We start from the raw sequence: 13,478 nt of genomic DNA, 5'->3' as shown, positions 1-13,478 counted from the left end.
ATAGGTCCTCCCATGCCCTCCCCCTCCTGCCCATCTGTCATTGACCAATCACATCCACAGTCAGCTAATCCGCACGACAACCCGCTGTTAGCCAACATACCTGAGCCTAACTCAGAGGAAGAGGAGGAGGAAGAGGAGTATGCTGCTCGGTTGTACTTAGCCGTAACATATGGTAAAGAGACTTTTTTTAAAGACATGCACTCATTTTGGATTCAGTGTGTGAGCTGCAGCTGTGGACTGTGGGGTGACTCCCAGGGTGACAGGCGTGGTGGAAGTTAGTCGTGGTTTCTCCTTGTGTGTTTTTATTTCCTCTGCACCTAAACATCAATCTGCTGTCACAGAGCGGCTGACGGATTTTATTCACACAAAAGAGAGCATGTAGATTTGGTCACTAATCTCTCAAGTAAATATAACAATGACTGTCTGTGTCAAACACACACATTTAAAATGACTTTTATTTTGTTCTTCAGAATACGTTGTCATAGGGCTGCACGATTAATCGTTAGAAAATCGCGATCTCGAGTCATACTTATGTGCGATCTCATATCCAAATGACAACGATTTAAAAAAAAAAAAGAAAAAGACGACGACGACGATTGTACCGCATTTTGATCCGGGACGTAATCTGCATGAAAACAAGCGCTCACGCTTCCTGCTCAACAAATGACGAGGGCGGAGCCTTATACCACGTGATACAGGCGCTGGCTGCTAAAATTAGCAGGAAAAACAACGGAGAGCACGTCAGGGATGACGAGAAAGTGACAGGAGAAAATCCGTCCCGGTCAACCACCCAAACATCAATAACGGGAACCTTATACAGCGCTTCCCTATACCCGTCGAACTCCCGCAGGCACAAAGAAATTACGGAGGCTGTTACTTATCAGCTGACCAAAGATATGGCTCCATCAACACTGTGCAAAACGAGGGATTTAGGAAAATGATCAACACCCTAGACAAACGCTACACAGTGCTGCAACTATTTTTCTATTGTTGCACTACCTGCTCTATACACGCAGGCTGTGTCCCAATTCAGGGTCTGCACGCTTGAAGTACGCGCACTACGCGCACTACGTACGGTGCGTACTATAAGTACGAGAAGTGTGGAAGTGAGAGGCTTGTGAAATGGGACGGTCTAGCCTTCGTCACTCTGTTCAGGTTGCCTAGCAACCATGATACTAACCGCGAGAAACGTCTCATACAGCTTTGTGTGACAGAAATGAAGGAGAAAAATGTTTTGTTGGTCATTCATTTTTGTCATGACATCACTTTGATTAGTTGAGTATCTGAGGCTGAGACCACAGGACTGTAAAACATGATTGTTGGGCTTCATTTCTGTACTGAACAGTCATTTAAGATTAGTTAATAAATAACAATTAGCTGATGAGACTAAATTCATCTCACTGTGGTAATGTAAATATAATATGGCCAATATTATAGTATTGTCAGATTATTATGATATATATATATATATATATATATATATATATATATATATGTAGAGGCTGTAAGTACAAACATCACTAGTGTCACATAACTTTGCCGACATGTGGCCAACAGAAATGTTTTAATGTTCTTTGTTATTAAACATTCGCACATAAATAAGTGACGTCATATTCAGTACTTACTTTTGACAGTTCACTCTTGGCCGCTCCCTTCTGCCGTAATTTGCAGCAAAATTATCCACACCCACCGCCGCGCTATGAATTGTGGGATATATGGGACCACGCTTGATATTTGGGGAAATCGACGGCGCATTTGGAGTATGCATTTGAAGTACACTTCGAATTCGGACAGCCGTCGTCGCGTGGCGGTGACGTAATCGCACTTAAAATGCGAACTTCAAGCGTGCAGACCCTGAATTGGGACACAGCTGCAGTGTCGAGCAACGGTGGAGACGCAATTTCAAGCAGTACAACATTTTGCGACAACGACAAAATGTGAGACATTTGTTGTTTTTATGTTTATTTATTGTTTTTATGTTCAGTCTCAACTGTTACGAAGTTGATGTGCAGTTAATAAGTGCAATAAATATTTATACTGGAAAAGAAAATCGTGAGAGAATCGTGATCTCAATTCTAAGCCAAAAAATCGTGATTCTCATTTTATGCAAAATCGTGCAGCCCTACGTTGTCACATCCTCTCTAGCTCTTTTTTCTTATACAAGCAGTGTGACTAAACAAAAGGCATTTTTAAATGTCCCAATAAAACTACAAATACATTAGACCAAAAATGTTTCTTTATTATTTGATTGCTACAACAATCAAATATCATTTAGCAAGTATTTGATTGTAATAGCAGTTCTGGGCTTTTATCACTTTGATCTGATAAAGTCCCCCAGTGTGTTTCTGTAGCTGATGTGATAGGACAGGCTCGGTTGGATGTTTTTAAACTGGAAACTGAGATACAGCACAGAAAAAAAAGCTGCTTAGATCCAAAACTTTGGACTCTTGTCACAACTGTAGAGAAACAAACTACACCTCACTGATGACAGCTTCTTTCTTTTTTAAAATTTGATTGAAACGTATTTCTATTTAATGACAGAGCTTCTCCTGGTGTCTCCACATGTTTGTGCTAGTATTAGCATGAAGCTAATAGCATGAAGACGACGACCATAGTCTGGCTGCTCGAAACACTGCAGCTGATCAAGATATGTGTGCCTGTGGATAGTGACGAGCACCAGATGCTGAGTTGTTTTGACTGGGCAATGGCCCCTTATTGAGTTGGTCATAGTTGGGAGTTTGATAGGAAACAGACTGTGATAGTCTGAAGATAGGAACTATCAGACTACACCAGGAGGGGCCGCGAAAGGGGAGAAATCAAGAGGAAAAATACCTGGAAGGAAAGAAGGTGAGAAGGAGACATGTATAAGAGAAACAGAGAACTATAGTCATCTCCTTATATATGCATCATCTAAACATGATCAGAAACAGCTCGACGTGTAATGACTGCAGGTCTGTGTGCTCCTCCTTTACCAATGTGGACGAGGTCCAAGCTAATTAATCAATACTCAGTAAAACGTCTTAAGATATTACTATCTCACTTATCCTTTTTAAAAAGTAAGTGCTTATTTCTTTATTTGGTCTTTAGCTGATATTTTCTTGCACACACAGACACAGATATGCACTAACGTGGAAGCCAGCCTTTTATTTCGTTAACCTTCCCTTACAATAGAAAGAAGCTGGAGAAAGCATTGAAAGATATTTGTGTTGGATGTCAAATACTGAAGCATCATAAAGAGTGGGAAATAACACCTGGCCGGCCAGTCTGCCTCAGCGAAAAACTCAAAAAGTTGAAAGCTACGTCGGCCCATAAATATCATACATTTATATTTTTAAAGACAAGCTTTGTTTTACTCATTTTACTTTACATATCAGCCCCCTCATGTCTTTATATTTGGTTAGGAAAATGGGAAAGAGGTGGAAACCTACATGGAAATACACCAGAACAGGCAAAAGGATCGTTTGGACAATTTTATTTCAGGGAACTGTTGTTATGAACTTTTGCTATATAAACAAAACTGAATTGAACTGAATTTTCCAGGCTTTTTGAAGGGCATTCCAAAGTTTTCCAGCTTTTGTTTTCATTGCCTCTCCAGTCGATCCCAACTTAATCCTTCAATAAGGTTGCGGCCTGGGCTCGTAGGAGGCCAGTCTAACTGATAATGTTCTTGATTTTCTATCAGCTATCCATGTCAGTGTATTTGTGATCGTGTTCATGCTGAACAGTGAACCTGCAATATGACACTTTCCATATGGTTGCATGGTGGCTCCAAATCTGATGGCATTCATTGTTTTGCCGAACTCCCCAACACCGCTGGCTGAGCCTGAAACAATGACAGCTGCCTGTAGACACGCTCTGCTGACCTCCTCCATGCATGTTGACAACAACCTCAGATTTAGATCCATCACTCCAGAAGCCCTGAATGACCAACTGTACCTGTCAAATGTAAATGTTTTAAATTTCAAATTGTTTTAATTGTGTTGATGAATCTTATCTACTTTACTGTTTCCTTTCCAACTAAGTTGATTGTGGAATATTTAGGAAGGAGGAAATTTCCTGACCTGACTTGTTGATCCCATTACAGCATAGAACAATCCCTTCTTTCTGTAAAGGCAGACTTGCAGTATGATTTTATACACCTGCAGCAATTGGATTGAAAGCACTGATTTCAAAGATTAGGCCCATACTTTGGTTTCTATAGTGTAACAATGCACCCAGACAGGGCTGCTCAATTAATCGAATTTTAATCTTGATTACGATCTGGGCTTTCAACGATCATTAACAATGACTGAGCCGATTATTAGCCCCTCCCTCGTGCTTTACTCTCGCGCTGCTCCGTGTGGCAAATCGAGCGCACCTCTCTGCATTTCGAACACGCGTCACAACAATTAAGAGCAGCGGTCTCCAACCTTTTTTGCACCACGGACCGGTTTATGCCCGACAATATTTTCATGGACCGGCCTTTAAGGTGTCGCGGATAAATACAACAAAATAAAACTAGTACCAGTACTGAAAAAAAGAAGATTCAATCATAACACACGTGAAAAGACCCAGAAAAACCGAGTAAACGATAAAAACGATAACAAATTAACGCTGAAAACCGATAAAAACGACGGTACCAAACGACTCACGGACTGATACCGGTCCGAGGCCCGGGGGTTGGGGACCACTGATTAAGAGGAAGCTCGGAAAGCTAAGCAGAAGTTATTTGGAGAGGAGAGTGACTGCTGTTGGTTGAAAAGAGGTAAAAAAAACTTCAGTGGTGTGGAAACATTCGGGTTCGCGGAGTCAGGCGTGGATCAAGTAGACACAGTGTGTAAACTCTGCACCACAGAGCAACACTGCAAACTTCACTAAACATAGATGTTTACATTTTTCATTTATTTCTTATATTGCAAACATTTGCACTGTTATCAGTATTTGCACTATTTTATATTATTTTTTAAAGTCATTATTCAACACATTGTTATTGTCAAATAATCGAGATCTCAGTTTCAGTGAAAATAATCATGATCATCATTTTTGCCATAATCGAGCAGCCCTACACCAGACACCTGACTTCAAAGTCTTCACACAAAACAAATCGTTCCAAATAGAATTTTGTTACCAACACGTTCTCACTCCCAAAGCGTAACATTTTACACTAGGTGACAACTCATTGATATACTTCTGTGCATCCAACACGTCCTTATATTACGAGATCGGAAACATGAGGAAACATGAGAACCGTTTGGAATGAATCTACACATGTGCGTTTGTTTTACTTCAATCGCGTTGTCTAACGTCGTTAAAATGCTGGTTATGGTCAGGGCTGGAATATCCTACTGGATTTCATCCATAACCCGGCGCTAGCATAAGAACGTGGAAGGTCACCTTTCACGTTCCTCAGGAACGCCTCGGGACTTGACAAATCGTGTGTTACACCTCGGGAGTGAGAATGGGCTGGAATAACTTAAAGTTTGATACTATCAAAAATCCCAATAACAACTGAAAACACTGACAGAACAGAACATGTGGGACTAATGAAGGCTAATCTTATCTTTACAATGTGTCCACTTCACCGGGCTCCATTTCAAATGTCATTTTTAAATGAGAGAAGCCCGTTTAAAAATGAGTGCCATTTGTTTTAAGGCAATTTAATAGCTCATCGTTCTTCCACGCGCTGGTATTTTGGCTTCAGAGGGCAACAGACAAGCGTTCTTCAGCAGCCGGCCTTCACAGGGCGAGGAGGAGGAAATCTCCTCAGACAGGAAAAAGCAACATAGAAAATGGAAAGTTTCTCTGCAAATGATGGGATGACTCCAAAGCTTATCGACAGCGTCTACACTGAAAGCAAAAGGGAGGTCAGACCAAGGCTGGGGAGCAACGTGAATAACACTTAGTGCTTTTTACTTGAGGACCAAATAGGCAATTCTCCTCAACACCAGAAACAATCAATGAGCCACTGAAAGAAAGAGATGGAGAAAGGAGAGGGCACGAAATACTTCTCAACACCAGACCTAATCGATGATGCCAGCGGAAAGAAGCGATGAAGAAAAGCAGGAACAACAGCAGAAAACTTTTTGACATAAGAACAAATCAATTAGATTTAAACAGAGAAAAACAGAGAAAATATTTGAGAAGAGACGAGACTGAATGATTGATCAGGCTAATGAACCTCAGACTAGTAGCTGGTGGCTGGGGTTTAAACCACACACACACACACACACACACACACACACACACACACACACACACACACACTCTTGTCTGAGGCTGATTGCAGAATGGAGCCACTTAAGTAAATCAAACTGTTGTAGCAGGCTCCACACAAAGAGAAAAGAAGACAGAGACGGAGACAAAGAGATAAAGTGGAAGAGAGTCATAAGATAGAGAGCTAAAAGAAAGAGTGTGTCACGCAAGTGCACTATCCACTATGAAATGATTCACTGCAACATTTTGTTTTGAGGATTCAACTCAGATTGTAATTTATGGCGTTTCCTTCCAATTCATCTTCACCCTCGTCTCTCTGGCTTCTTACAGGACTTATTGGAAATGCTCTCTTATAAATAAAGAGCAGCTAGTGGAGTTAGTTAACCTGCGATCCTACCTGTCTGTAGGTGGGAATGGTTGTCTGTGTTAGCCCTGCAGCAGACTGGCGAACTGAACTGGATAAGTGAATAAAGATGGATGGAGAGTAGAGGTGGGGGAAAAAATGGATACTGTATAGTATGGTGATATTTTGTTGGCTAACAATGTATCAATACAGGGACAGCAGAAATCGATATTTTGTTACAAAAAGGTTTTTGTGGACTGGAACATGCTCTGACTTCAGAGAATCCTGACATTCCTTCACTGTCCAAATGTGTTTAACTTGTTTTTGGCAGCAATAAACATGACAGTTTACTTATTTTAATTTAAGACATGTTTTATTTTAATTAAGTTTAAAACTTTTTTATTTAATGTAAAATTATATTTTGTTTTAATTTACTTTCAGATTCTTCAGTTGCTGAAGGGGCTGCATAGTTTTCATAAACTGCATAGTTCAGAATAGCTATAATTGTACCAGATGGTTGATTCAGTTAAGTTGGACTAGACTGTAATACAAACCGTTCAGTTTGTCAACAATCAAACTGAAATGAGAGAAAGACTGAGTGTGAGACTTTGATATTAGAGAAAATGATGATTGATAAAGTTTACCTTTATGTACAGAATCTGAATATCGCAAAATATTTAAAAAAATTGCAATAATATCGTATCGTGGGATGTGTGGTGATTCCCACCTCTAATGGAGAGAGTCGAGCTAAACACATGTACAACCCTGGTCGTAAAAAAGTTGATGCTTTATAAAATGTAAATTTGCTAAATTTGTGAACCGAAACCAAGAAAATGAAATGAGGCTCAGCACCATGTAAACAAGGCTCTCATGCTGAAACGAGTTCTGCAAAGACGAGTGTCACAGAGCTGTGCCAGAAGCTGCTTGATGGTTACCACGAGGTGCAAATTATTAAGGGACATGTAACCAGATATTAAATGAGGTGTGTGCACGGCACATCTGGAAGGTAGTCAAAGTCCTTCACTTATTCCACATGTTGTCCTGTTAAAAGCCTTAATCCAAAATTGATTCAATCCAAAATTCATCTTATCTACACACATACAACATATAACATGTACATTCACAGCATCTGCCTTGACACTCAGAATTGAGCTCAGGTCCATCCAGTTTCATCTCGTGTTATTTGAAGCGGCACACACCCGTCTACAGTAGATCCTACAGTTGACAGCACATGTCAGAGCACGAACCACATCATGAAGTCCGGGGAATGATCTGTAGACCTCTGAGACAGGTTTATGCTGAGGCACAGATCTGAGGAAGAGAAAGGCAAAGAAACATTTCTGCAGCATTAAAGGTTCATGTCTGGTTTTTATCTCAATCACTCCACCGGAGAAGAAGAACAGCTCAAAGAAATGATTACAACAGGATGAGTGTATGATTCATGATCGAAATATAACGAAGCTTACTGCTAGTAACAAAGTAGCTAAAGCTACCATTTAAAACTGGTCCTTTGCAAAGTTGTCTGTATAGAAACAATAGTGAGAGTTTAGTGCTTTTCATTTTTTACGAGGGCTGGACTGAACATGAAATGAAATTCTTCAGACAGCCTGGAGAGTTATTGTTCAGAGCTGTGTGTAAAAAATTATAGGAATTAAAGAGACGTTGAGAGAAAGTGGAGGGTGCAGGAAAAAAGGAAAACTCTCGACAGGCGTGGAGGAATTAAGGCAAAATGAAAGGAGAACGAAGAGAGAGGCGAAAGCATGGGTCGTGTTCCCCCAGCAGCACTCTGACACTGTTCTAACAAGAACCCAAATGTGTTGTTCTGTAGATTGTAGCTATCATTTTGTCAGACTTTTACTTTTATTGGCACTTATGCAGAGATTTTAAGAATAATAAAGATCGTAATATGACTTCTCTTGGCCTTTTCCCCTCCAATGAACCACAGCGCTGAATCCTGACAATCAGAACTCTGTTTATGGTTTCCCATTTCTACCAATCAAAGTTACAGTTATGTGCAAAACAAGTATATTAGTAATATTAGTACTGCTTGAACTTAAACAGTTTGATTCCTCAGTATTTTAAAGACTTCACTGATCAGCTGATTTTTAGTCTAATCCTAATAAAGTGCTAACGTGAATCATGCAGTACGTTTATAATAAGGAGATTTAAAGCTCCTCCTATATCGATGGATGTTGTACTTTTTCAAACACACTGTAAAAAAACTGTAATATAAAAGTATTTTACAGTTTTGTTCTGTTCTTCTAGAACATCATTAAATTCACATAAATAGACTGATTTCACATTTCAAATGTAAATTAACGTAAAATCACTATAAATGTAAATATAAAACATAAAACATAATTTTCTTGTTTTTTAAATGTATCTGTCTGTACATGAGCATATTTAGATTGTTAAAATAATTCACAAATGTGTCATAATTTCACAAATATCTGTCCGTTATTTGAAAGATCGAACTGTTAAATTCAAATGTAATGCTGTGGAAAAATATATAAAATGACTCGTATAATCTTTTTTTTACATCAAATAATTATTATTATTATTGCTGTTTAGGGCGATCGTGGCTCAAGTGTTGGGAGTTCACCTTATAATCAGAAGGTCGCCGTTTCGAGCCCCGGCTCGGAAGCTCTCGGTCGTTGTGTCCTTGAGCAAGACGCTTCACCTACTGGTGATGTCAGAGGGGAATTATAAAGCGCTTTATGAATTCAATCCATTATTATTTAAACCAACTGTTAACTAGGGTTGGGTACCGGTATCCAGTGTCATGATGTCTTCTTGTTTGATAGCAGATACTCCCTTCACGCTGGCCAAAAAGGCTAAAATGACCAAAGAAAAAGTGGAAAACAGCTAAACATGAGAGGTTTTTGGACAAAGTTTGTGTTTTTTCCATTGTTTAAGCACTGCTTCCAGCCAAGAGTGATACCATATATGCCCCATAGCTGCAGAAAAGGCTAACATTGTTATCTTTTTACAAAAAAACAGCTGAATATGAGAGGTTTTTGGTTTTTGGACCAATTTTGTGTTCTCCATTCTTTAAGCACCGGCACCGTTTCAAAAGTACCGGTTTGGCACCGGTATCGGATAAAACCTAAACGATACCCTCCCAGCTGTTAACTGTATATTTCTGTACCTTTAAGTATTATTATTCATATTGCCACATTCATTGACCTTGTTTATAGGTAATTTCATTGTTTGATCACATTAAAATGTTCCTAATTTAATGTTTAAAAGCACTTGGAAAAGGCAGAATCTCATGTGAAATTAGCACAACAAACTGTTGTCATTCCTGGAAATAACCGTATTTTCACGAGGAAGTCATTTTCTGATTTTTTACGGTAGTGTTTTGGCCCCAGCTGCTGGAATATTACTGTTTTTTTAGGATTTTCTTTTTACGGTGCAGGGATGGCTGTTGTGACAGAGCGGGTCATCTCGGTAGTTTGATCCCTTCTACATGCCAAAGCCCACTGGGCCCCACGTTTTCTGATGTTTCCATCAGAGTGTATGCAAATGTTAGAAAGGTGTTCAGGCCCAGATGTGTGTGTGTTTGGGCGACTGAGACTCGGCTGAGTACAAAGATGCTTTATACAGATGAACCATTCTATCTGTCCTCAATACAATATGTATAATGAACATTTGTGTGTATAATAAATTAGCACTATTAAGAGCCATAAATTAGAATTTATTTTTTTACTTTTCTGCTCCCTTTTTTTTGACTTCATCATCATCATCATCACCCACTCCCACCACCCTCTCTTGCTCTCTCGTCCTCTCACTTCTTTGGTATCACAGCTGCACCCTTCTCTGGATCATCAGTCCTGCTCATTTCTCTCTCTTGATTCTTGCACCAGTGCACTGACCCCATCCACCCTCTCCTCCCTCTCTGTGTCTCTCGCCCTCATTTTCTCCTGCCAAGTCAGCTCTCAGTACCCCCCCCTTACCCTTTAACTCTTGCTCTCTGACCAGGTCATTAATAGGGGAGACTGTGCTCCTCTAAGCCACCGAGGTTGCCTTTGCAAGTTATTTCACTCGTATGTCGACGCCGTGTCCTTCTGTGTCCTCACGTTTAGATTTTATGTTACAGTTGAGGTCAAAGGTCCGTATAGATGCATCACAGGCACGCGGATAAATCCAAACATGCATATGTGTGCTGGTAATCGTAGCTTTAAATGGAGCTTTTCAAGAAACTCCTACCAGGTAAAGAGTTTCCAAAGCTCAGTTTCTGCGTTTATATGCAGACGAGGCAAACGGAGATCGTGTGTTTCGGTGTCAAAGGTGTGCACCTTCAGCTCTGATGTTGCTTCATGGTTAGGGTGATATTGCCTCAAATGTAAAATCTGCTTCACTGTGGAACGTGATGGTGTTGATGACAGGCTTCATCATGGGTGGTTCCTGGTTCGTTCCTAAGCGTTTTCTCCTAACATGATGGTGACCGTGCAGGTCTTCTTCCAGACTTCAGCAAACTGGTGACAGCCAGATAACTTACCTTACACACAGTTGTTTGAACTGATGATCCAGGAATCTGCAGTTGTTTAGAAATGACCTTCCCAGCTTGTGTAAATCTATAATTCTCCTTCTTCAGTCTTCACTGATTTCCTTGGACTTCTGGGTCGATCCAGTGAGTGTTTCACTTTCATGCTGGGAAAGAGAAATCACCGACTGCTGTTAATTACAGTCAGTAATGAGACGTTCGTAGGCCTTTGCCCTGATAAACTAAAAGATATTTTACATCCTTTAGCACCACTTATTCAAACATTTAAATAAGTGTGTGTACAGAGTTCAGACTGTGCTTAAGAATAAAGACATAGCTCATTACAATTCTGTAAACACTGTTTTAACAGCAAACCTTTCGCTCCAGCCTCTGGTCCCAGCCTGTCTCGGCTATACTGTCCCGTTTTGTTTCAGGCACTGTGTGAGGAAACAGACGTCTCCAGGACTGGAAACACTAAAAAAGCAAGTTTAGAGCCCGTGAAGTTTCTCCTTTCATACAGCTGCTGGGTATGCAGTGGATGCAACCAGCTGGTATTTGCTGAGAACTTTGCAGTCCAGCCTTTCATCCAAATGTGGCCAATTCTTCGTTTAATAAAACAACAATAGTGGACGAAACTGTAACAAGAAGACTCCAAAAAGAATCCCAAAGAGACCACACATTTGTCCTTCTGTCGTATGCACACTACTGCTGTCTTTAATTCCAAATGAATTTATACAGAAATGAGTTTTATTTGTAAATTTAAAGGTGCTGTGCTGAATATGGTCACTTCAGATATGTGCAAAATAAAAAGTGATTGACAGGAACAAATCGTCATTTAAGTAAAAATAAAACAAGTTTTATCAGGAAAAACACTCAAGTGCATTTACATATCGATGGTGTGAAAGTTAAAAGAGTCCATGCAAACTCCACACAGAGAGGCCTGATGGTGGAGTTGAACTCAGGAGCTTCTTGCTGTGAGGCAACAGTGCCGACCACCGAGTCACCGTGCTGATTATAAATAAACACCAAAGCCAAACACAAACCTCACGTTTTCTACTGTTCACTGTTTCAACACATTTGAATTATTATGCCCTTAAGTTTGGAAATACTCATCTTCACTATCACTATTACAACAGAAGGGTGATAAGGATAACACTAGGGCTGGGTATCGTCACTGATTTCTAGAATCGATTCAATTCCAATTCACAAGGTCCTGAATCGATTCAATTTGATTCAATTCGATTTGAATCTGGGAAATTTTGACAGTCAGAAATATTATAATTCAGATCAGTACATTTACATATTTTTTTATCTATAAAAAGGAAGCTGACACACGCAAGACTTTATCAAAGGTGTGAGCGTCACAGCAGAGGCCTTTGTGTCAAAGTAGCTGAAGACAAAACACAGAAAAACATGAAGGTGATTTTCCTGTTCTGGGATTTTATAAAAATATTCTGCAGTAGATCAAAAACGAAAGAAAACCATTAATCAACACATGAACGTTACCTCTGAAGTTACAGCGGTTTTATTAGAGACAAGGCATTTTGCGTTTTACATTTTGCATAATTTTAGAAAGTTTAAATTTGTTCAGTATTGAACGGCAGAAATTAGGTTTTCTTTTCGGAAGTAAGAAAAAGGAAAAAAAAACGTTGGCGACAGCCTGTAAACAACGGTAGACTTGTGCGTAACAAGCAAGCGAATAATGAAGAAAACAGACAGACAGGGAGAGACAGAGAGAGAGAGAGAGAGAGAGAGCTGTGCATGAAGTGTGATTTTATCCTGGTGGAAGCAAAACAGCAAAAGTCAGAGTGAATTCATGACGATGTTTATGTGAAGCGCAGTTTGGATCTTCTTTTGCTGCTGGTTCAGTCAGTAATGTTTGGAGAGAGATCAAACTAACAGCTTTAGAATCAGCGCAAAAAGGACGTAAACACAAAGCGCGGACCCGCCGAAACATCAGAATCAGCGAGCTGTCGGCTTTCAGCCCCGACCGTCAGCTGAGAAAGGCGACGTCTCACTGATTCTGATGCGTCGGCGGGTCCGCGCTTTATGTTCACGTCTTTGTGCAGAATCCGTGTTCCTGCTCTCATTTACTGTCTTAGCTGTTTGGTGGTTGTTGAAATTTTGAGGTTTAACCTGAGATTCTGGCATTTCGGGAAAAATAAATTTATATTAAAAAATCGATTCAGGATTTTAATGAATCGATTTCACGTTATCAAAGCCAGAATCGATTTTAATCGATAAATGGATTATCAAAACCCACCCCTAGATAACACACACACACACGTGGTTAAAGAGCTCATACAAATCTTCTTAAAATCTATAATATTAACATGCACACATTTCTCACTGCACAAGTGATGTACAGCACAATAAATAATCCTGAAAATATCCTGGAACCACACTCACATGCATGCAGTAGAAACACACCACAAACAGTGTTTATCAGTGCGTGCG

General features: G+C 39.9%; 1 protein-coding gene and 1 long non-coding RNA gene across 9 annotated transcripts in view; both read left to right on the top strand.

Moving 5' to 3' along the window:
• tenm3 (teneurin transmembrane protein 3) overlaps window positions 1-13,478 on the top strand; it is a 796,285-nt gene that overhangs the window by 630,056 nt on the left and 152,751 nt on the right. For 6 of the 8 annotated variants that reach the window (XM_085163565.1, XM_085163562.1, XM_085163563.1 and 3 more), the window contains one exon: window positions 5-172. The exons of the other annotated variants lie outside the window; for them this stretch is intronic. In XM_085163565.1, coding sequence (XP_085019691.1) covers window positions 5-172 — 168 coding nt within the window. The remainder of the gene's footprint in view (window positions 1-4; window positions 173-13,478) is intronic. 8 annotated transcript variants of the gene reach the window in all.
• LOC146517693 (uncharacterized) lies at window positions 179-12,381 on the top strand. Its single transcript, XR_014874662.1, has 2 exons — window positions 179-6,676; window positions 7,276-12,381. It is a non-coding gene; the product is annotated as an uncharacterized LOC146517693 (long non-coding RNA).

The sequence above is a fragment of the Neolamprologus multifasciatus genome, chromosome 6, assembly GCF_963576455.1.
Source record: "Neolamprologus multifasciatus chromosome 6, fNeoMul1.2, whole genome shotgun sequence".
Lineage (NCBI taxonomy): Eukaryota > Metazoa > Chordata > Actinopteri > Cichliformes > Cichlidae > Neolamprologus > Neolamprologus multifasciatus.
This window is presented reverse-complemented; position numbering and strand designations above follow the sequence as displayed.